Source organism: Cherax quadricarinatus, chromosome 19 (genome assembly GCF_038502225.1).
Source record: "Cherax quadricarinatus isolate ZL_2023a chromosome 19, ASM3850222v1, whole genome shotgun sequence".
Classification (NCBI taxonomy): domain Eukaryota; kingdom Metazoa; phylum Arthropoda; class Malacostraca; order Decapoda; family Parastacidae; genus Cherax; species Cherax quadricarinatus.
Window position 1 is genome coordinate 26,366,323 of NC_091310.1, and position 23,509 is coordinate 26,389,831.

Genomic DNA, 23,509 nt, shown 5'->3' on the forward strand with positions numbered 1-23,509 from the left:
GCTTCAAACCCTAGATCCTGGTGTAATTTAGAAAAACTTTTTTTTTGGAATGATTTTAGGCAGGGTAGATGTCAATTTGATATTTTATTAAAGATATCATAAAGAAAATAATAGTTTTCGATTGATAATTTGTAAATGCCTCATTGAATCGGCTTCAAATCTTCAACGCTGATGTATCTGACTTAGAGAAAGATTTGGATTGTTATTTGACTGTGTAGGTGCCAATTAAAAAAAATTACTTCTTTTCTTCAGCTGTCCTGCCTGATAACCTGAAAGGAAGTATGCAAATTCCAATTTCTCTTTCCCTTCTTTCATAATAAAAAAGATGTACTTATTTGAAGTTCATGAGATGCAAGAGTGTTTTTGTGTACCAAACATTCCATGTGTCGTGCATCGTAGTGGTGTACAGTTTTGTTTTTTTGTAGTTGTCATTTGTCCTATGTACACTCGATCGCATCCCTAACATGCTAATATAGGCTACGTTGCTACTATGTACCTCTGCTGTGACTGCTCTCAGTAAGGTTTAGAGTCCTGTTGAATGTGGCTAGGCCTGGGGACAGTTGGTCCCAAAGATGAGGGGATACTTATGCCTCCTCCCATGGGAGACTTAGGTCTCAGACACTCCCTAGACAGGGAGCCAAGGTCGGGCCACCACTTGGAAAAGGCCCGGGCCGGGAGAATACCGGCGAATCTTTAATAATAATAATAGAGTCCTGGTGATTTCTTTAATAGCTTTCTGGGGTGAGTACTGCTACCCTGCTGTCAGCTGTGTGTAGAACAGGCGGGATGGAAATATCTCTCTCCTGGTATTATCAGCCTGCGATTAGTAGTAGTATTTTCCCTGGATTTTGAAAATTTTAAGCACTTTAGTTCTGCAATAGACGAAAATGTCATTGGAGAAAGTATGTGCCAAATGGCCAATTTTATTTAAAAAAAATATGTGGTATTTTTTCTGTACGATTTACTCGCCTTTTTATGGTTGCGGGGGAAGAGAAGGGCAGGTTTTGGCTTCTGACTTCCCCCCCCCCCACGTCAACTAGTCACATTATTTCTCACCTTATGGGTCCTGTCATAATAGTTTAAAATATTGTATATGTACAGATGTTGAGTGGGTCGTGTCGGATGAGCTTGGGCTGGAGGGACGGTGAAGGTGTGGATGACGGGTGTGGTGGTGGTGTTAGTATGCAGCTACTACAGTATGACCTCTGGACCAAGTTCCACAACCTCTCCACTGAGATGATCATCACCAAGAATGGCAGGTCAGCCATAATGACAGTCTTATCATCTGTTAATTCCTTAATTAAGGTTTTGAGCCTCCTGAGTATTTCCTTCCTGCTTCCTCGCCCTTCTTATCCCAACAACAAACAGTCAACTAAAAGTGTAAAACTTTTGGAAAAGTTAGGTAAATTAAGATATATATTATATAAACTTTAGCAGGGGTAACATAGACTGTCCGGTTAGTTTTAATATAAAACTTAAAATTTATTCATTAAATGTTTTTTATTACTAATGAAGACAATTGTCAGCATCAGGTACTGGGGTCAGGTCTGTGTGACTGCTTGATAAACTATGTTTGTTCAATCATATCATATTCATTAACACTACCACCATAATTACTATTGTCATTATCATTCAGTTTATCATCATAATCAGTACTGCCTTCACATAGGTATCACTGTCATCACTTTTTAGTAGTATCACCACCACCATGACTACCACTGCACTATAATCACCTTCACTACCACCAGTGTCATCACCTAGTAGCACCACCACCATGACTACCACTGCACTACAGTCACCTTCACTACCACCAGTGTCATCACCTAGTAGCACCACCACCATGACCACTGCTGCACTACAGTCACCTTCACTACCACCAGTGCCATCACCTAGTAGCACCACCACCATGACCACCGCTGCACTACAGTCACCTTCACTACCACCAGTGCCATCACCTAGTAGCACCACCACCATGACCACTGCTGCACTACAGTCACCTTCACTACCACCAGTGCCATCACCTAGTAGCACCACCACCATGACCACTGCTGCACTACAGTCACCTTCACTACCACCAGTGCCATCACCTAGTAGCACCACCACCATGACCACTGCTGCACTACAGTCACCTTCACTACCACCAGTGCCATCACCTAGTAGCACCACCACCATGACCACTGCTGCACTACAGTCACCTTCACTATCACAAGTGTCATCACCTAGTAGCACCACCACCATGACTACCACTGCACTACAGTCACCTTCACTACCACCAGTGTCATCACCTAGTAGCACCACCACCATGACCACTGCTGCACTACAGTCACCTTCACTACCACCAGTGCCATCACCTAGTAGCACCACCACCATGACCACTGCTGCACTACAGTCACCTTCACTACCACCAGTGCCATCACCTAGTAGCACCACCACCATGACCACTGCTGCACTACAGTCACCTTCACTACCACCAGTGCCATCACCTAGTAGCACCACCACCATGACCACTGCTGCACTACAGTCACCTTCACTACCACCAGTGCCATCACCTAGTAGCACCACCACCATGACCACCGCTGCACTACAGTCACCTTCACTACCACCAGTGCCATCACCTAGTAGCACCACCACCATGACCACTGCTGCACTACAGTCACCTTCACTACCACAAGTGTCATCACCTAGTAGCACCACCACCTTGACCACCGCTGCACTACAGTCACCTTCACTACCACCATTGTCATCACCTTGTAGCACCACCACCATGACCACCGCTGCACTACAATCACCTTCACTACCACCAGCAATAGTACCAAAACCAGCACCAGACTCAGAGGTTGCTTTCCGCAGACGGATGTTTCCTGTAGTCAAAGTTAAGATTCGCGGGCTGCGCCCTGAGAAGACCTACATGGTGTACCTCGATATGGTGGCCGTCGACACCCGCCGATATAGATACGTTTACCCGAGGTCAGTGTTACCTCCAGTTATGACTCTCCTGCCTTTGTCTTATTGTGTCTACACAAAATTATTATTGACTAAAACTATCCTGCGTTTGTCTTACTGTGTTATTACCCATGATGAACCTAACCTCGGTCGAGAGGAAGGGTGTTTAAACATACCAAGGAAATGTTTATAACGAATAATTAAAAGTTTTCTAATATTTACACTTTCTAGGCTACCTTCCATTGTCTACCTAAGGCTTACACACATAACCCACACATTGGAGAGAGAAAAGCTTATGACGACATTTCAGTCCTTCTTGACTTGTGAATGGTCCAAGACGGACCGAAACGTCGTCATAAGTTTTTCTCTCCTATGTACAGGTTATTTTTGTGTTGTTCAAGTCACAGTATTGTGCCTTTTTTTTTAAAACTAAGACTTGTTTGTATATTTGAGTGTAACAACAAATCTGAGAGAAATGAGGAGTGGTGTGTATAAGACTGGTGTTATCCAACAGTTCTCGCTGGATGGTAGCAGGGACGGGAGAGCCCCTGGGGCAACACACACCTTACATACATCCAGACTCGCCTGCTACTGGGGTCCAGTGGATGGCCTCCCCCGCCGTTGCTTTCGACAGACTCAAACTCACCAACAACAAGACACGCGAAGTCAAAGGCCAGGTAAGACCTCTTCCGTGGGTTTCCATGCAAGACAAAACTTTGCCTGTAACTCAAGTGTGAGGTAAGACAGAATCGTTGATTCAGTGTAAGGTGAGAATCGTGGCTCCCATTTTAAGATAAAATATCGTTATTGACTGTAAGGTAAGACTCGTTTCTGTCTCCCATTGTAAGACATCTGTGACTCTCAGAGTAATAACTTCTGTGAGTCCCATTGTAAGGTATGCACTCTTCAGTGATTCCCATTGTAAGGCTGCACAGTTACTAAGGGAGTCTTCTGTGTTCACTGCCGAGTTTCACACAGTGGTCTCTGCTCTTGTCCTAATAACTGGGTTAACTGGATCTCAGTTCACTTTGTATTCCGATTCCCAGTGTACTCTTGGTTCAGTATGCTTATGTCCATCCTGTGGTTCAAAGGGTCTGAGAGTAATTAGCTAGTCTTCACGCATGGCTCAAGGATATGAAGTTATTTTGATGCTTGGGCCATGCTGGTATCAAGGGAAATCAACGAGCAAATGCCGAGGCAAAAGCTACTCTAACGAGCTTGCTCTACAACAGACTTTTACCGTACTGACTTCATAGGTCAAATCCACAGATATGACCTTGGATTTAGTGGGCCTGGTGGCGACCCCTACAAACGAAAAGAAAATTATACAGGGTTTGGTTGGATGTGGGTGTTCGAGCCTCCTCCTCCAACAGGAATCGCCGATTTGAGACGAATCTCTGTAGCACTTGATCAAGGATCGGAAACACGCATCTCATCCATAGTATTATTACAATCAAAACTAAGCGCTAAACCCGGAAGGGTCACACAGCTCTGATATCTCACCCATCGCCACCTGTTAGCAGGTACCCCCTCCCTCTCTCTCTCTCTCTCTCTCTCTCTCTCTCTCTCTCTCTTTTAACACAGGGTTTGACAAGGTTAAGGATCCCTAGGTTTATTGACAAGCTATTTAGAGGTTAAGGATTCCTAACTTTATTGGCAAGCTAAGAGCTGTTACCTACATCAGCTCATTTGAAAGCATTTTTATTGTTATGAGACATACAAGTAGGGAACAGGATGAAGTTGGAGCCATCTGTGGGCCAGCATTTTCATTTGATCAACTGACTTTATCTCGTTGACATCATTATGCTGTACGAATGTGTTCCATACTCGAGTCATCCTGGGTATATATGATCTTAGATGTAGTGATGTTCTGGAGAAGGGTACAGCCAGAGTGAAGTTGCTGCTTTCTGCCCGTCTTGTGGCATAAAAGCTTGTTTTACGCTGTCCTCGAAGTGGATCCAAGTGTGGTACTTTGACAATATTGGCCTTGTACATAATAGTAAGGCCACCCACATCCCTCATGTGCTGAAGGCTCTGCTGAAATGACAGATCTATCCAGGATTGGTCCAGGCGAGAGATGAGACGTCTTGCTCTGTTCTCTACTCTGTCAAGCAGTCGCAGGTGAGAAGGAGGGCAGGCAAACCAAGAAAGTGGAGCATACTCAGGGTGTGAGCGTACTTGTGCCTCGTACAGAATCTTGCAACCCCTACTGTCAAGCAGATGCGAGATACGGCGAAGTGCTGTAAGCTTCCTGGCTGCTTTGTTTGCAAGATTTACAACATGGTTCTTCATGGTCAGTTTGGAGTCAAATTTCACCCCAAGGATATCAACTTCTTCTCCAGGTGCCAACACCCTCCCATTCATCCTTACTACTGCACCAGCATTACCATCATGGTGCCTAGAGACCATCATTTGCGTTTTCTCAGGTGCAAATGTTACTTGCCATCTATTTCCCCAAGCTGATATAGCGCTTAGCTGGTGATTGATGTAGCTTAGAACAGGTGGCATTTCTTCTCTTGGATAAGTGAATGTCATTGTACAGTCGTCTGCATATGCATGGGATTCTGGGATGAGATGAAGAAGGTCATTGAAGTAGACATTCCATAACAATGGTCCCAACACGCTTCCTTGTGGAACATTTGCCCCAAAAGGATGTCTTGCTGATTCTGTTCCATTGAGAACTACCCTTAGAGATCTACCATGAAGGTAATCACTGAGGAGACATAGCGTAGAGCCTGCAATTCCCAGTGCTTGAAGTTTTGCTAAGAGGCCCTGGTGCCATACCCGGTCGAAAGCACCAGCAATGTCCAGTGCTACCACACAGCTGACTTTGGATTCATCCAGTGACTGGTGCCACTTAGTGGAGAGGTTTAGCAACAGATCAGCAGCAGAGTAACCTTTCCTGAAGCCATATTGACGGTCACAAAGTAGTGAGTGGTAGTCAAAAAACTCTGTCATTCAAAGTTTATTCTCTATAAGGATTACAATGCTGAGTTTACAGAAATTTGGTTATTGTGTGGTTTACATGTAGTAAAATTGTGATTACAGAGTGTACCACTAGAACGCTTAGCATGGCTAGGCATTTCGGGCATACTTAGTTTTATTCTTAATTGTAAATATTACAAATTATGAGGTAAGTTGGTATTATGGCTAAGTGACTAAATACTAGTTTGTGAGTTTAGCAATGTGAATGCTTTTGTTTTGGCACAGTACATAGTTTCAGTATTGGAGTATCACAGGATTCATTATTTTAAGATTGAGATTAATATTTCTGTTTATGGTCAAATGAGTGAGTGAGTGTAAGTGTGAACCACCAGGTGGTATTCGTGTAGTTAGTTGACGGGGTGTATCAGGGAGATAAGATGTTTTCTAATGGTAGTTTTGAAGGTGATGAATGTGTCTGCAGTTCTAGAGTTCTCAGGTAGGGTATTCCAGATTTTAGGGCCTTTGACATACATTGAATTTTTGTAAAGGTTTAGTCGGACATGGGGAATGTCGTAGAGATGTTTGTGTCTGGTGTTATGCCTGTGGGTTCTGTCACAACTATCAAGAAAGCGTTTTAGGTCAAGGTTGATATTAGAGTTTAAGGCCCTGTAGATGTAGATTGCACAGTAGTAAGTGTGGATGTACTGAACTGGGAGTAAGTTTAGGTCTATGAAGAGTGGGGGGGTGTGTTGCCAGGGATGGGATTTAGTGATTATTCTTACTGCAGCTTTTTGTTGAGTTATTATTGGCTTTAGGTGTGTTGCTGCAGTTGATCCCCAAGCACAAATAGCATAGGTGAGGTATGGATAAATAAGTGAGTGGTATAGTGTGAGAAGGGCATTTTGCGGCATGTAGTATCGTATCTTGGAGAGGATCCCAACCGTTTTGGATACTTTTTTGGTTACATGCTGGATATCGGTGCTGAAATTCAGGTTGTTGTCAAGGTATAAGCCTAGGAATTTTCCCCCATTATTTCTGGTAATTAGAGTGTTGTCAATCTTAATGTTAATTTGTGCATCTCCTGCTCTGCTACCAAACATAATATAGTAGGTTTTGTCAGTGTTAAGCATAAGTTTATTGGCTGTCATCCAAGTCGATATTTTAATCAACTCCTCATTCACAATGGTGTTGAGGGTGGCAAGATTAGGGTGAGAGATGACATAAGTCGTGTCATCAGCAAAGAGAATGGGTTTCAGGTGTTGGGATACGTTTGAAAGGTCATTGATGTATATGAGGAAGAGCAGGGGACCAAGGAAACTTCCCTGCGGAACTCCAGTATCAAGTGGCCGTGTTGCTGATGCTGTGTCTTTAATGGTGACGTACTGATACCTATTAGTAATGTAAGATTTGAAATAAGCAAGCGCATGGCCTCTTATACCGTAATGATCAAGTTTGTGGAGTAGGATGTCGTGGTCTACTGTGTCAAAAGCTTTTCTTAGGTCAATAAAAATTCCTAGTGGATATTCCTTATTTTCCAATGTTGTGTAAAGCAGATCTAGCATTTTTATGATTGCATCATTAGTGCTTTTATTTTTCCTGAATCCAAATTGGCAGGGGTTGAGTATGTTTTGAGCCGTTATAATTGAATACAGTCTCCTGTGCACGAGTTTCTCAAAGATTTTGGATAGCAATGGTAAGTTAGATATTGGCCTATAGTTGTTTAAGTCTGTAGGGTCACCACCTTTATGTATTGGTGTAACCCTTGCCATCTTGAGTAGTTTCGGGAAGGTGCTAGTCTCTAGTGACTTGTTAAAGAGTAATGAAATAGCATGCGAAAGGACATGGGCCGCTCGCTTGTACAGTAATGGTGGGACATGAGACAGATTCCCCAAGTTATTTTTAAGTGACTTTATAATCTCAATGACTTCCGTGGGTTCAGTTGGTGCAAGATAGAAGGAATTTGGGAAATTCCCATCTAGGTAGTCCCCGACATGGGCATTGGTATGTGGGATTTTACTGCCGAGATTAGATCCTGTGTTTGAGAAGAAGTCGTTTATCTTGTTAGCTGTGTCAGTGGGATGTAGTGGTGTTTCATTAGGTTTAGTTAGGACAATATTCTTGGTTTTTCTCAGTTTGTGGGTCCCTAGAATCTGAGAGAGTGTTTTCCCAGGTCTTTTTTATATCTCCTCTAGTGTCTGTGAATCTACTGGAGTAGTATAGTTGTTTGGCTTTCTTTATTACTTTGGTGAGAGCTGATGAATAGTGTTTAAGAGTATCTTTGTGTATTAAGCCCAGTTTATATTACTTTTCATATTGGTGTTTCTTGTCAATGGATTTCAGAATGGTGCTGGTTAGCCATGGGCAACCAAACCGTTTGTTTGTGATCTGTTTTGTTTTTATAGGACAATGTTTGTTGTATAGTCTAAGTAATTTGTTAAGAAAAATGTCTGTCCAGTCATCAATACCATTGGCCTTGGAGAATTCTGTAGGCCAATCAACAGTCTCTAGGTCAGCTGTGAACTTCCGTACTGAGGCCTCGTCATGGAGTCTAAATGAGACTTTGTTGTATTCAAGTGGTGGTTTACTAATGTTTGTCAGGAGGAAGGTAGGGTAGTGGTCTGTAGTGCTATCTGTGATTATCCCTGATTTAAGGGGGGGCTAGTATATTGGTCCATATGTGGTCTATTATGGTTGCACTTGTCTCAGTGAGCCTGGTTGGTTTAGTTATTGTTGGTATGAGAAGTGTGTTGCTCATATTGTTGATGAAATCAGTTACAGGCTGATCATCTAGTAAGCCAAGGTTGATGTTGAAGTCTCCAGCTAAGAGAAGGTGGTGCTTATTCATTTGTCTGTTTGTTATTAGTGACTTTAATTTCTCACTGAAATTTGGGATGTTTGTGTGAGGTATCCGGTAAATGGCACCGATTGTTATAGGCGTCTTAAGGTTTTTTACAGTAAAATTAGCAAAAATGTATTCCCCATATTCATCACTAAAGCAAGTGGTGCTAAGACAAGATAATTGGTTAGAGTAATAGATTGCAATACCACCCCCAACTTGGTTTGGTCTGCAGTTGTGAATTGCTGTGTATCCTGGTAGAGGGTAGATATCTATTGTGTCCTGCTTAAGCCAGGTCTCAGTAAGAATAATGCAGGAGAAGGGTGTCTTTAGTGATTCAAGGAGTGCTAGGAGGTCATCATAGTGTTTGCTTAAGGACCTGATGTTGTAGTTAAGTACTGATAGACTTTTAGCATTGTTTAGGATAGTGGTGGCTTGTGATGCTGTGTAATAAAGGCAGTTACTTTCCAATAGGTTTTGATTGGGTGTCAGATTATGGAGGTTTAGATCAGGGTCAACGTGATCAATCATCTTCTAGGTTTAAATTATGGTTATTTATATCCTGAGTTGTGTGTTGAGTTCTAGTACTGATATCTGTAGTGGTAGGAAGTTTGGACAAGTATATAGCTAGAGTATTTTGGTCATGTAGGGTATAGTCACTACTACACATAATGAAGTTGATGTTGTCTATGTGTTGTGCTGGAATGAACTAAAGTACAACTAGGTATAAACTAGTAATATAAAAATACAAATTAAAAATAGAACAAGACTCTCACTTGTAATTGCACTAAGGTCTAATAATGACTTTTGTGGAGTCTATGTTTTGAGCTAGAATGAGCTAAAGTACAATAGGTTTAATCTAATAATATAAAAATACAAATTAAAAATAGCACTAGTCTCTCACTAGTAATTGCACTATGGTCTAATATAGTGAATTTGGTATTGACTATGTATTGAGTCAGAATGAGCTATGGTACAACTGAATTTAATCTAATAATATAAAAATACAAATTAAAAATAGCACCAGTCTCTCACTAGTAATTGCACTATGGTCTAATATAGTGAATTTGGTATTGACTATGTATTGAGCTAGAAAGAGCTATAGTACAACTAGGTTTAGTCTAATAATATAAAAATACAAATTACAAATAGCACCGGTCTCTCACTAGTAATTGCACTATGGTCTAGTATAGTGAATTTGGTATTGACTATGTATTGAGCTAGAATGAGCTAGAGTAAAACTGTGATTAATCTAATAATATAATAAAGGAACAAGACTCTCAATTGTAATTGCACTAAGGTCTTATATAAGTTGTTTACAAGAATTAGAGTATAATTAGATTTAAATTGACAAGATAAAATACATAAATTAAGGTAGCAAAATAATAATAAAAAAAATGATAAAAAGAAAAATGGCAATGACTTGGTTATAATATGATAGTAAGATGGTAGACAGGATAGTATAAAAGTTGTAGTTGAAAATACTAGTTTAAAAAAGTATGGAATAAAAATGGTCAATAAAAGAAGTTTACAATAAGTTTGATCAATATAGTTTAAAGTAAAATTGGGCAATAATAGGGATTTAGAATAAAATTGGGCAATTGAGTATTTTTTAAAGTGAGGTAGAATTATTGAAGACAAGTTATGGTTAGTTTATAATAAAATAAGATGGAACAGTGATGTGGTAAGTTGTAAGAAAGGAAATAGATTCTGTAGATATTTGTCTTGAGATTATTGTCTCAAGGATCTTACCAGTGATTGACAGGAGTGACACTGGTCTGTAGTTGCTGATTTCTGCTCTGCTCTTCTTTTTGTGAACAGGGACTACCTTTGCCTCTTTCCACAGAGAGGGCAATTTACACTGTACTAGGCAGTGCTGAAAGATGTGAGTTAGAGATGCTGCTAGCTGGTCTGCACATCTCAGCAATCTTGGGCTCAACTTGTCTGGGCCCACAGCCTTTTCTTGGTCAAGTGATTTAAGAAGGAAATGCACCTCCTCCTGCCTTATTGTCACCACTGACAGTTTTGACACAGTTCTTGCAGCTAACCAAGGAGGGTCCCTTGCTGGATCAGGAACTTCTCTCTCTCTCTCTCTCTCTCTCTCTCTCTCTCTCTCTCTCTCTCTCACGCTCTCTCTCTCTCTCTCTCTCTCTCTCTCTCTCTCTCTCGCCCTCCCATCCCCCTGTGTAGCTTGTGGTGTGTAGTTGACAGGAATACGTTTGAACAGTTTACCCACAGTTTACGCCTTTCGGCTTTCATCGTGATTTTAAAATTACCAAGGTGCTTGAGGAATTGAATACTTATGTAAGACCTGGGTATCTTTATTTGAAGACGTTTGGTGCAATCAGTTGATCAGTTGATGTTGAAATTTGAGACAATAGAAGACGAGGTAATCAGTCCTTTAGTCTTGTAGAACTAAACACAGAAGACAGTGGAAGATGAGGTAATCAGTGCCTCGACCAGGAAGCTGGTGTTCTGTATCTTAGTCTTGATGAATGTTAAGTATGGACAGGAACTCTTGTATACTAGTCAGATGATGTGCAGCGGTTGAGTCATGTCACAGGTGGGCGGGACCCACTTGTGTAGATCATGCTCAAGAGTTGGGCCAAAGTTTAATAAATAATTTGTAGGAGATATCCTCTACCAGAATTTCGTTTCGTTGTGTCGGATAAGTACTGTAATGATACCTGTCTACAATACTTAACACACACACACACACACACACACACACACACACACACACACACACACACTCAGAGTCATCACAACACAGCATCACACACTCAGGATGATCACAACACAGCACCACATACTTAGGGTCATCACAACACAGCGCCACATACTCAAGGTCATCACAATACAGTACCACAGTGTGAAGGTCAGCAACTGCAGTGCGCACTACAATTCTGAGGGTCATCACTACAGTGAGCACCACACAGTGAAGGTTATCACCTACAGTGAGCACCACACAGTGAAGGTTATCACCTACAGTGAGCACCATATTCTAAGAGTCATCACTACGCAGCACCATACTAAAGGACATCACTACACAGTGAAGGTCATCAACTACAGTGAGCATCACACACTGAAGGGGTCATCATTACACTGGAAGGAAGGTAGTAGTGATCGTCTACGTTTGTTATCTAGTACTTGAATGCGTTTTGACAGACGGTGGATTTTCACAAGATAATAAATACTGATACCGAGAGGTCAAGAAAAAGCACCTCTTGATGTGTTGTGTACGAGTGAGGGGCGAACCAGCCTAGCACTACTGGCTCACGGCGCCCGGGTTTAAGGACGCCAAAAAATCGAAAGAGCAACATAAAAAAAAATATATATCGCTCTTAATCAACAAGAACCCAATGAAAAGTTTTAAGAAAGAATTCTACATAGAAATGGGGAAAGGGAGGTGGATATTTTATCCAAAGAAAATCTTGCACTTTATTTGTTCAAACAATTTGACATCATTGCTTTAATCTTTTTTTTTTTTTTGCGTGGGCTGAAAATAATTGTAACATTGGCAGCATCAGTGGCCGCGCAGAACGGAGCTCTTCAGATACTGAATTAATGTAAACGTATCTTCGTTCCAAGATGAAAAAAGATGGGTTGGATAAATTAACTACCTTATCAGTTGAATGTGTAATCGCCAAAGATGTGGATCTGGATCAGATAAGCCAAACGTATGCGGCTACTGAGACCAGAAAAGTCAATCTTAAATGCCTAAATTTTAAGGAGCATATATGTTATTATGCTGCTTGTTTATTGAATTTAAATTAATATTTTTATTTATATGAATAAAATAGAATGAAATAAAATAAATTTTGAATACATTTTTTTTAACTAAAAAGCGTTTATACAAAACCCGCACAATAAGAGAGGGAGACTTATGACGACTTTTAGTTCGACTTGGGCCATTAAGAGGGGAGAAAAGGGAGCCAGTATATGTACGAAAGAGGGGCGGGAACGGGAGACAAAGAGGAAGTAGAAGTAATAATGACATGAAGGAAGTAGAGATGGCAGTGGTAGAAGTAGTGGTGATTTGATAGCAGTAGGTCGGGGAAGTAGTGGTAATGACACAAGAGTCAGAGAATGGAGTGTAGCTAGGCAATAACAGCGGTGAAAAACACGTATTAGTAGTGGAGGAAGTCTAAGGACAAGAAAAAGAAACACTGCAGGAGAGCTAATAGCCCTCGAGGGTGGGACCAAAAATACAGGGGGTAAAAACATAGGACATAACTCACCTAGACAGAAGAAAGGAAAGGCAAAGAAAATAAAGGAATGGAGAAGAGGTAAGGAGAGGGAGAAATAAAGATCAGGTCAAGTCATGAGTGTTCTGAAGTTCGGAGCATTTGACAATCTAATGAGAAAGGAAAACATCTACAGAGATAGAGCCAGGACTTAGAGTCATATTAGGAAAGTTGTTATAATAGATGCTTCAACAAGACGGCGTCTGTGAAGGTTAGAAGACAGGTAGGCAGTTTTGGTAGATGACCAGTTTATAGGATGACTGGCAAAAAAGAGCATTATTAGTGTAGGAAAGTCTAACACTTCTTTTGTGCTTTTTAAGTCTGAGAAAGAGAGTGGCCAGTTTCTTCAAAGTACTGAAGAGGACAAGAGGATCAGGATATGGAGTAGACTCCGTAAGCGTCATGGGCAGGAGGAGAGGTACGAACTAAATTACTACGAAGGATGTTAGTTTTTATTCTTCAAATGCATATGTATAAATAATGGGATGGGGCGCCAAAGCTTTGGCTTGGGCGCCCCGGCCTCTATTGCATAAATTTGGATTTAGAAAGGATGTAGGGAAATACTGGTTCGAAAATAGGTGTCGATGATTGAAACAATCTGCCAAGTAGGGCTGTCCTATGTCCTCCATTATTTCGATTCTGGGTTGAATATCCTTAGTACTTTGGCTCAGGGCGCCATAACCCTGAGACGCCCTTATAAAAATTGATTTAGCGACTCATCCCGTGAATGCAATGTGTAAGTTAATATTTTCACCGAAACCTCTGGAGGTCGGTAGCCACACTAGAAGCCAGGAAGGTTATCTTAGTTCTCAGCCCGGCTCCTGACTGACTGCTTCTTTATCTAACAACACCCGACAACACACAGCTTTCCCACACACTCGTGCCTTTCACACTCCCACCAACTCACTCGCATCCCTACCAACACATAGCACACCTCCCCACCAACACACACCTCTCGCGCCCTACTCTCTCCTGTTCTTTCCCTCTCCATTCCTCCCCTCCTCCCAGATTTCCCCTTTCGTCAAAATTGGCTGAAACCTTTAGTCTGTGGCTGAACAGCTGTATATAGTTGGACAATGACTAATGAAGTGTAAATTATTTTGATTAAATTATAATTAATGATAACTATATTATGAAATTAAATCAGTTATGATATCAGCAGATTAACATTGATAGTAGCGTACTGTTAGTATAGCTGAAAATTAATCTTGGTAGCTGTGGAAAATTGCATTTATCTGGATGTAACTCATAATGTACATATCAGTAAATGATAACAAAGATAATTATTATTTATCAAAGTTACATAGACAAGTATGATTTGGGACACCTAGGTCGCAAAAATGTCCCCCTTCGATACCTATAACTGTCATATCCACAAGTTGCTCTAGACCTATTAATTACAAAAGAAATATGCATCACCAGGAATTCTGGTAAATATAAAAATTGGTGGACTGTAAATTAAAATTAATAAATTATATATATACACATTTACATAACAGAAGGAGAACATATTTTAATATCACTCACCAATTTGACTGGAGATTAATGTGTATCATACTCAAAAAAAAAAAAAAAAACTCATTCTAACTAAATTTATGATGATAATACTGGCCAGAATTACAACACAGTTTAGATAGCTTATCTGAGGTTCCTGGAGCTGTCTTGTCCAGTCGCCTGATATCTCAAGTTATGCAGGAATGCACATCCAACAATTTCGGCTCCTATTTGAGAGGTGTCAGCCCAATTTAACCTATAGAGAACGAAAATTCTTCCGATTATTCACTAACGTTTGTGTTGACTAGTTCATACATGGCGAGTCTCCCCTGCGCAGGCGCAGGGTTTCCCATATTTTATAACATAATTTTTATTAAATACAATGTATTACACTAATTTACATAAAAATACACTGTATTTTTTCTGGAAAATACATTATTTTCCACACTGCGGCTGGCCGGAGTTCGTTGCTAAATGACTCAAATTACTCCTTCCTTTAGGAGACGATTCCAGCCGGTTCTGGCTTGAGTGGCTGTTCTTCTAGTAGGTCTTACCACGATTTCATCTTCTGGCATCACTTGGTCAGCGTTATCTTCAATATCACTCGTGTCACTTTCCCTCAGATTTTCATTTATGTTTGATTGAATACCATTTAATTCCAAGGGAATCAATTTATTAATAGTGCGTAAACTTTCCTGGCCATGACACAACACTTTGACATTCTGGACAACACCTTGTGCATCTGGGTACAATGTCAATACTTTGCCCAGAGGCCACAATGTTCGATGTTGTTCAGTATCAATCAACACAATGTCACCTGGTTGAATGTTCTGTCGATTTACTGTCTCTGTCGCACCATAAAAGTGTTCACGAAGTGTAAGAAGATATTTCTTACGCCACACATTAGACCAATGATCAATTACTTTATTTAACATTTTGAATTTATCACACAACACTGCCGCATCATTGTAATCTTCATCACTTTCTTCCGGATTATCTCTATAGACAGGGGCAGCTTCCAATTTCCTTCCACATATTAGGTGAGAAAGTGTTAATACATCTGCATCAGGTGTATCACTCATGTACGAGAGAGGCCTATTATTTATCCCATTTTCCACCTCCACTAACACTGCACGGAATTCTTCCAAATTAATTTTCTTCCAGTGTAGTACTTTACGGAGACACCGTTTCACTGTGCCTATAAGTCTTTCGTACAGCCCCCTTGCCAAGGGGCTCTAGGAGTAATAAATTTCCAGGTACACCCTCGTTGGGTTAAAAGAGATTGAACATCATTACTATTATTTAACTCTATCAAATATTGAGCACCTGCTACAAAATTTGTGGCATTATCCGAAATCATCAATCTCGGACAGGATCTCCTAGCTGCAAATTTTCGAAACAGCTGTATAAACTGTTCTGCAGAGAAGTTCTGTGCCACTTCTAAATGAACTGCCCTAGTAGCAGTACAGGTGAACAAACAAACATACACTTTCAGTGGAACACATCTGAAGTACCTGTTAAAATTATTGGACCACTATAGTCTACACCTGTTACATCAAATGGTTTCACTAATTGTACATGCTCCTTTGGCAATGGTGGAGGACCTGGGTACATATAGGATCTGGCATCCACACGGCGACATATTACACAAGATTTAATCACCCTTTTTACACTTTGCGATCCTTGTGGAATCCAGAAAGTTTCCCTAATATAATTTAAGGTATCTTGTACCCCACCATGCATTACATTTTTATGGGCATTTAAAACAATTAAATTTGTTAGATGATGAGTTTTGGGCAGTAAGATAGGGTGTTTAGCATAATCACCCAATTCAGCATTTTGTAACCTACCTCTGCACCTAATTACATTGATCTCTAAATACAGCCCCAATTTCTCTATTATGGAACCTTTCACAATTTTTCTTTCCATCATCAATTTAACCTCATTTCCATAGATTTCTTCTTGTACCCTCTTTATCAAATATTCAAGAGGATGTGAAAACTTATATGAGATATTCATCTTGTTTAGAAATTTAAACACCAACTTAGTTACATTGATTAGTTTGGGTAAAGAATGCCTATTTATATCAATGGCTAAAGAAGGACAACCTATTGGAGCGGTGGTCACAGTAATTTCAACAGGAGCAATATACGCCTTTTGTACAGGCCAATTAGCTTTATTTACCAACCAGCTCGGTCCTTTAAACCATGATACAGCATTTACAAATTTAGCATAAGGTAAACCTCGAGACAAGAAATCAGCTGGATTCTCCTCACCAGGTATATGATTAAATGTTAACATATGCTGACCCAAACTATTATACTTCTCTTGCATCTGATTAATTTCAGCGACTGTTTTGTATGTACACAATTTTACTGTTTCCATTACGAATCCATTGTAAGGATACCTCATTATCAGACCAAATTAGTGTCGCTAATATTTATCTCCTGCAACATATTTCTTATATAATTAGCTAATTTGACATCTACATAAATGGCTGTTAATTCCAACTGAGGTAAAGTACGTGATTTAATTGGAGACACTTTAGCCTTAGACATAACAAGAGATACACAAATAACCCACACATAGAAGAGAGGAGCTTACGACGACGTTTCGGTCCGACTTGGGCCATTTACAAAGTCACACTGTGTGACTGTGTAAATGGTCCAAGTTGGACGGAAACATCGTCGTAAGCTCCTCTCTTCTATGTGCGGGTTATTTGTGTATCGTTCCAGTCACGGTATTGTGCATTTTTTTGTTATTTATAACAAGAGAGATAACACTATTACATTGAAGGTAAGCAACTGCTCCATATGCCAATTTTGAAGCATCACAAAAAATGTGGAGTACATTTTTCCCATTTGGATTGGCCACCTGGCGTGGGAACTCCAACATTGGAATTTTTTCATAATCCCCAATTAATTCATCCCACCTGTTAATGAATTCCTCAGGTAGAATTTCATCCCAAGCACATTTTAGTTTCCATGCTTCCTGTATTAATAATTTCCCTCTTATAGTAAGGGGTGACACTAAACCTAGTGGATCAAAACATTTGGAAACTTCAGCAACCAAGAGTCTCTTAGTTAATTTATTGGGCATACTGTAATTATTAGGTTTTAACATTAACAAATCTCTCTCAGTATCCCAAGTTAATCCCAATACATTACTATATTTTGGCACTTCATCTCCAGGGTAATCTTTACTTATTTTGTCCTTTAATTTGGACGAATTACTATTCCATTCCCTCAGAGGCATATTTGCACTTTGCATTATTTTATTAGCCTCTCTATAAGTCATTAACAGTTCCTCTTCAGTTGACGTCACACCCAGGAAATTGTCCACATAAAATTGTTTGCTCATTACTTTACTCAATGGACTTCCCGTACGTTTAAGGTGTGCATTTATCGTCACTTGAAGTAGGAATGGATTGGATGTAGCACCAAATAATACACTCCTAAAGCAAAAGGTTTTCAGAGGGCTAAGTGGGTCAATAGGATTCTCAGGCCATAAGAAGCAGGTACAATCCTGGTCAGCCTCTTGTAAACCCACTCTTAGGAAAGCTTTACTTATGTCAGCCCTAAAGGCATAATTCTTCACCCTGAAATTTAATAAGATATCTCCTAATTTTTCCGTCACCGACGGACCTGTCATCAGTCATTTAAACTAGGTACATTTTTGTTACTCCTGGCACTACAATTAAACACAATCCTCGAAGGAGTGGTGTTAGAATCATTCTTCACTCCGTGATGTGGCAAATAATCGCCATAAATTTTGGCTTGCTCAGGAGGAACCTCTTCTATAAACTTATTAATTAACTGCTCAGCAATTATATCATTATAGGCAGTTAACAATTCTGGTGTCTTACTCAGTTCGCGGAGTTGAGCCTTTAACTGTCCATATGCCATTCTGTAATTAGTGGGCAATTCTGGATGGTTCAGTCTCCACGGAAGTCGTACCCAGTATTGTCCAGTTTCAAATTTTACATCTCTCAGGTATTGTTCCTGAGTAAAAGAATCGTCTGGACTTTCTTCATTTACATTTATTCCAATGCTGTCTAATTCCCACAATTTATGCACTGGCTCAACACCATCCTCTATGGAAAAATTATACTGGGGTACGATTTCAGGAGTAAGACACACAGTTATGGTAATGGTAGTTTCCTCTAGTCATGCATTATTATTACGAGGAATCCTACCGTACATTACATGGACTCCTGCAGTCTTCAAAAGGGTGACACCACATTTCTTTACCATACCCTTTACAAAGGAGGCATAATAGTCACTACCTATCAAAATATTTATTGGGCCTACAGAATCATCACAGAAGGTGCTAAATTTACATTATGTGAAAGTCTTTCTGTAGCTTTACTAAGCCCTACTGTAGATATTTTCTCTGGAAGTCTGTCTACAATTACTGCAGTAACACGGTTTTTCTCATTGCCCAACCTGACAGCTACATAAACAGTGTCATACAATTGAGACCTTTTATCTGAGAGAAAACCAGATAATTTTAGAGTGGTAGTATCGCCCATTTGTACTTTCATCCCATCAAGACATTTACGTTTAATGAAAGTACGTTGGGATCCTTGGTCTAATAATGCAGTTACATTTTTTGATTTATGCCTTTTATCATCAATTTTTACCTGTAACACAGGTAAGGCTACTTCAGCAAAACCATCATTATTAACATTAGCAACAATTTTTACATTAGCTACTGTTGTGTCAGGATTGTCAACATTATCATTATTATCAACATTATCATATAGACCCTTACACATGACTATATGGTGTCTTCCTTTGTGACATTGATAACAGTTGTTTAATTTGGCATGACAATCCTTTACATTGTGATTACCTAGACATCTGATACATCTGTCAAGTTCCTCCAATCTTTCAACTTTATCATTCCATGAATTGTATGCATTGCAATTCTTAGAAAAATGAGTACCCTTGCAGAAAAGACAATCACTCTTTTCTTTGACTGGTTTCTTATTAACTGGGCTACTCTTAGGAGGATACTTATTCTTCTTACCTTGTTAAGAATCATTATTTCTGATTCTTGCTACTTGATATGCACCTATGCAACTATTTTTAGGAAATGAATTTTGATTATTACCATTGGGATAATTTTTCCCTTTGTGAAACTTGACAGATACCTCAGAGTTATTATGTGTTGCATCTTTAAAATAAGTTAGTTGGCTGGTCTGCAACTGCACAATTAATTCTTGTAGACCTAGTCTTATTTCCTCCAGTCCAAAATAGCCCTTGTGATATTTGTTGGAGAGCCATTCAAGTGTTTTATAGCTTAATTTATTCTGTACCATGGCACTCAATAACCAGTCTGATTCCTTCAGATTATATTTATTACTTAAAGTTCTGAGAGTGCTCTCCAGTTTTACTCTAAACTGCTGTAAACCTTTGTAAGTGTGATCTGGAGATTTTAAATTAACAATAATATTCACTAGATCCAACCTACTTTGTTCTATATTACCAGAAGTGACTTTCAACAAGTCAACTGCTTCCTTGTAAGAGTCATCTACATCGGGAAAGGCTTGTATGAGTATGTGAGCATCTCCTCTTACCTGTCCTTTGAGGTAAAATAATTTAGTTACACAGGCTAGGTCACTTCTATCATGCACAGCTGCTTTAAAAATTGACCAAAATTCCTCCCAATTTTCTCCAGGATTAAATACAGGTAAACATAATTCTGGGAGTTTTGGCAAAGACATCTTATTTGTTGGAGCAGACTGATTAACTGCCTGGTTTACACATTTTAATTTATTCAAAGCCTGACTTTTACAAGAAAGAATCGTTTCTTCTAATTCATAATACTGATTAATCATGAGATCTACTTCAGTCTCATCTATACAGTTTACTAATAAATCTCCTTCATATTTGTTGTAATATAATTTGTATGAATCATACCTATTCCCTAAAGCATCTAAACACAATTTTAAATCATCAGTATTCACAGTTTCTTGATTCATTAATTCCAAGCACTTATTATATGCCTTGGTTACATGACCTTTTCTAGCCTGTAGTGATGCTTTCTTTGCTCTATATTCCATATGTTTGTCTTCTAAATTAATTTCCTCATTTTCAGCCATGATGCAATGTATTAAATTCAACTTAATTAATAACATTGATTATGTACTTAATTATGCACTTCATAAAGATAAATAGTACAACTTACCTTTGAATAAATCCTAGCTGCACTTGAGCTTTGCAATTACATGTAAGAAAATTATAATATAAATTTTAAATGTACATTAAAACAAACCTTTAGCCAGACTTGGCTTATCAAAATTAATATTATACAAATTAATATAAATCCTTGCCAGAATTTGGCATAGCAAAATTAATATTATACACATTAATATAATCTTTAGACACACTTGGCTTATCGAAATTAATATTGTAATAATTATTATCCACTACACATTAAGTAAATTTGTGAACTTAACATCCACCTCCTTCTGTCATTTCACTTATAATTATTAAGTAATTAACTAATTAATGACTTCACTAATTACCTCCGGTTCAAGAAGAACCAACGGGCAAATTAAATGTGGAAAATTGCATTTATCTGGATGTAACTCATAATGTACATATCAGTAAATGGTAACAAAGATAATTATTATTTATCAAAGTTACATAGACAAGTAGGATTTGGGACACCTAGGTCGCAAAAATGCCCACCTTCGATACCTATAACTGTCATATCCACAAGTTGCTCTAGACCTATTAATTACAAATGAAATATGCATCACCAGGAATTCTGGTAAATATAAAAATTGGTGGACTGTATGTTAAAATTAATAAATTATATATATATGCACTAGAAGACAAAAACAATGCAGATGTAATATATACAGACTTTGCAAAAGCCGTCGACAAGTGTGACCATGGCATAATAGCGCACAAAATGTGTGCTAAAGGAATAACAGGAAAAGTTGGTCGATGGATCTATAATTTCCTCACTAACAGAACACAGAGAGTAGTCGTCAACAGAGTAAAGTCCGAGGTAGCTACGGTGAAAAGCTCTGTTCCACAAGGCACAGTACTCGCTCCCATCTTGTTCCTCATCCTCATATCCGACATAGACAAGGATGTCAGCCACAGCACCGTGTCTTCCTTTGCAGATGACACCCGAATCTGCATGACAGTGTCTTCCATTGCAGACACTGCAAGGCTCCAGATGGACATCAACCAAATCTCTCAGTGGGGCTGCAGAAAACAATATGAAGTTCAACGATGAGAAATTTCAATTACTCAGATATGGTAAACATGAGGAAATTAAATCTTCATCAGAGTACAAAACAAATTCTGGCCACAAAATAGAGCGAAACACCAACGTCAAAGACCTGGGAGTGATCATGTCGGAGGATCTCACCTTCAAGGACCATAACATTGTATCAATCGCATCTGCTAGAAAAATGACAGGATGGATAATGAGAACCTTCAAAACTAGGGGGGCCAAGCCCATGATGACACTCTTCAGGTCACTTGTTCTATCTAGGCTGGAATATTGCTGCACACTAACAGCACCTTTCAAGGCAGGCGAAATTGCCGACCTAGAAAATGCACAGAGAACTTTCACGGCACGCATAACGGAGATAAAACACCTCAATTTCTGGGAGCGCTTGAGGTTCCTAAACCTGTATTCCCTGGAACGCAGGAGGGAGAGATACATGATTATATACATCTGGAAAATCCTAGAGGGACTAGTACCGAACTTGCACACAAAAATCACTCACTACGAAAGCAAAAGACTTGGCAGACGATGCACCATCCCCCCAATGAAAAGCAGGGGTGTCACTAGCACGTTCAGCCTGGTCACAGACCGGGCCGCGGGGGCGTTGACCCCCGGAACTCTCTCCAGGTAAACTCCAGGTAAATATATATACATTTACATAACAGAAGGATAATATATCTTAATATCACTCACCAATTTGACTGGAGATTAATGTGTATCATACTAAAAAAAAACCTCATTCTAACTCAATTTATGATGATAATACTGGCCAGAATTACAACACAATTTAGGTAGCTTATCTGAGGTTCCTGGAGCTGTCTTGTCCAGTCTCCTGATATCTCAAGTTATGCAGGAATGCACATCCAACAATTTCGGCTCCTATTTGAGAGGTGTCAGCCCAATTTAACTTCTAGAGCACGAAAATTCTTCCGATTATTCACTAACGTTTGTGTTGACTAGTTCAAACATGGCGAGTCTCCCCTGCGCAGGTGCAGGGTTTCCCATTTTTTATAACATAATTTTTATTAAATACAATGTATTACACTAATTTACATAAAAATACACTGTATTTTTTCTGGAAAATACATTATTTTCCACAGTAGCAGCAAATTAAGAATTTTGTTAAAAGTTCTGAATAACCGAATGTTTCTAGTTATTTGTAAAGCCTACAACTCTACTCTCTTCATCAGATAATATTAAGTCTTAGGACAGTTTTTAACGTTAAAGTCTAAATACACTTCTGTTATTTCTACTGAGAGTGACGAATTTGCTTGCACTGACAACCTAGTTCATAAATAATGAAGTTAAATGATTGTTGAATGTGTCTTGAAATAATGCTGACTATCGTAGTGACATTTATCAAATGTAATAATAAAGTGGAAATAATTGAGAAGATTGTGTGGTTACCGTTTTAAACTTTTCAAAGGGAAAACGGTCTAATACAAAGTTTGTACAGTGACGTAAGATGAAATGTTGGTCTAGATATATATTTCTGTGAGTTGTTAGAGGACAAAGAGAATTAAGGACCTCTCTTTCTAGTAAGTTTATTCAGATATACACAAATACAGTTACCTAGATTATCATACATAGCAGCATATGTGTAGAGAACCTGGGATAACACAAAAAAGTCAAAGTGACTTATTTTCATTGGGGTCCTTTTATTACATTATTATACTATAAAGGAGATGATATCTTATTGTTATACTATAGAGAAGATATACTAGGAATAAGATAAATTGAGTTATTTATATTTACATGTGTGTTAGTTAAAAATATAAAAAATCAGTTTCCTCCCTTTCTGTAGCTACAT

The 23,509-nt window shown here is 39.2% G+C and overlaps 1 protein-coding gene across 5 annotated transcripts in view; it reads left to right on the plus strand.

Moving 5' to 3' along the window:
- The window catches only part of LOC128688285 (T-box transcription factor TBX20), a 108,012-nt gene that overhangs the window by 40,637 nt on the left and 43,866 nt on the right, over positions 1–23,509 (plus strand). For all 5 annotated transcript variants that reach the window (XM_070086567.1, XM_070086568.1, XM_070086570.1 and 2 more), the window contains exons 4-6: positions 1,102–1,259; positions 2,851–2,967; positions 3,458–3,620. In XM_070086567.1, coding sequence (XP_069942668.1) covers positions 1,102–1,259; positions 2,851–2,967; positions 3,458–3,620 — 438 coding nt within the window. The remainder of the gene's footprint in view (positions 1–1,101; positions 1,260–2,850; positions 2,968–3,457; positions 3,621–23,509) is intronic.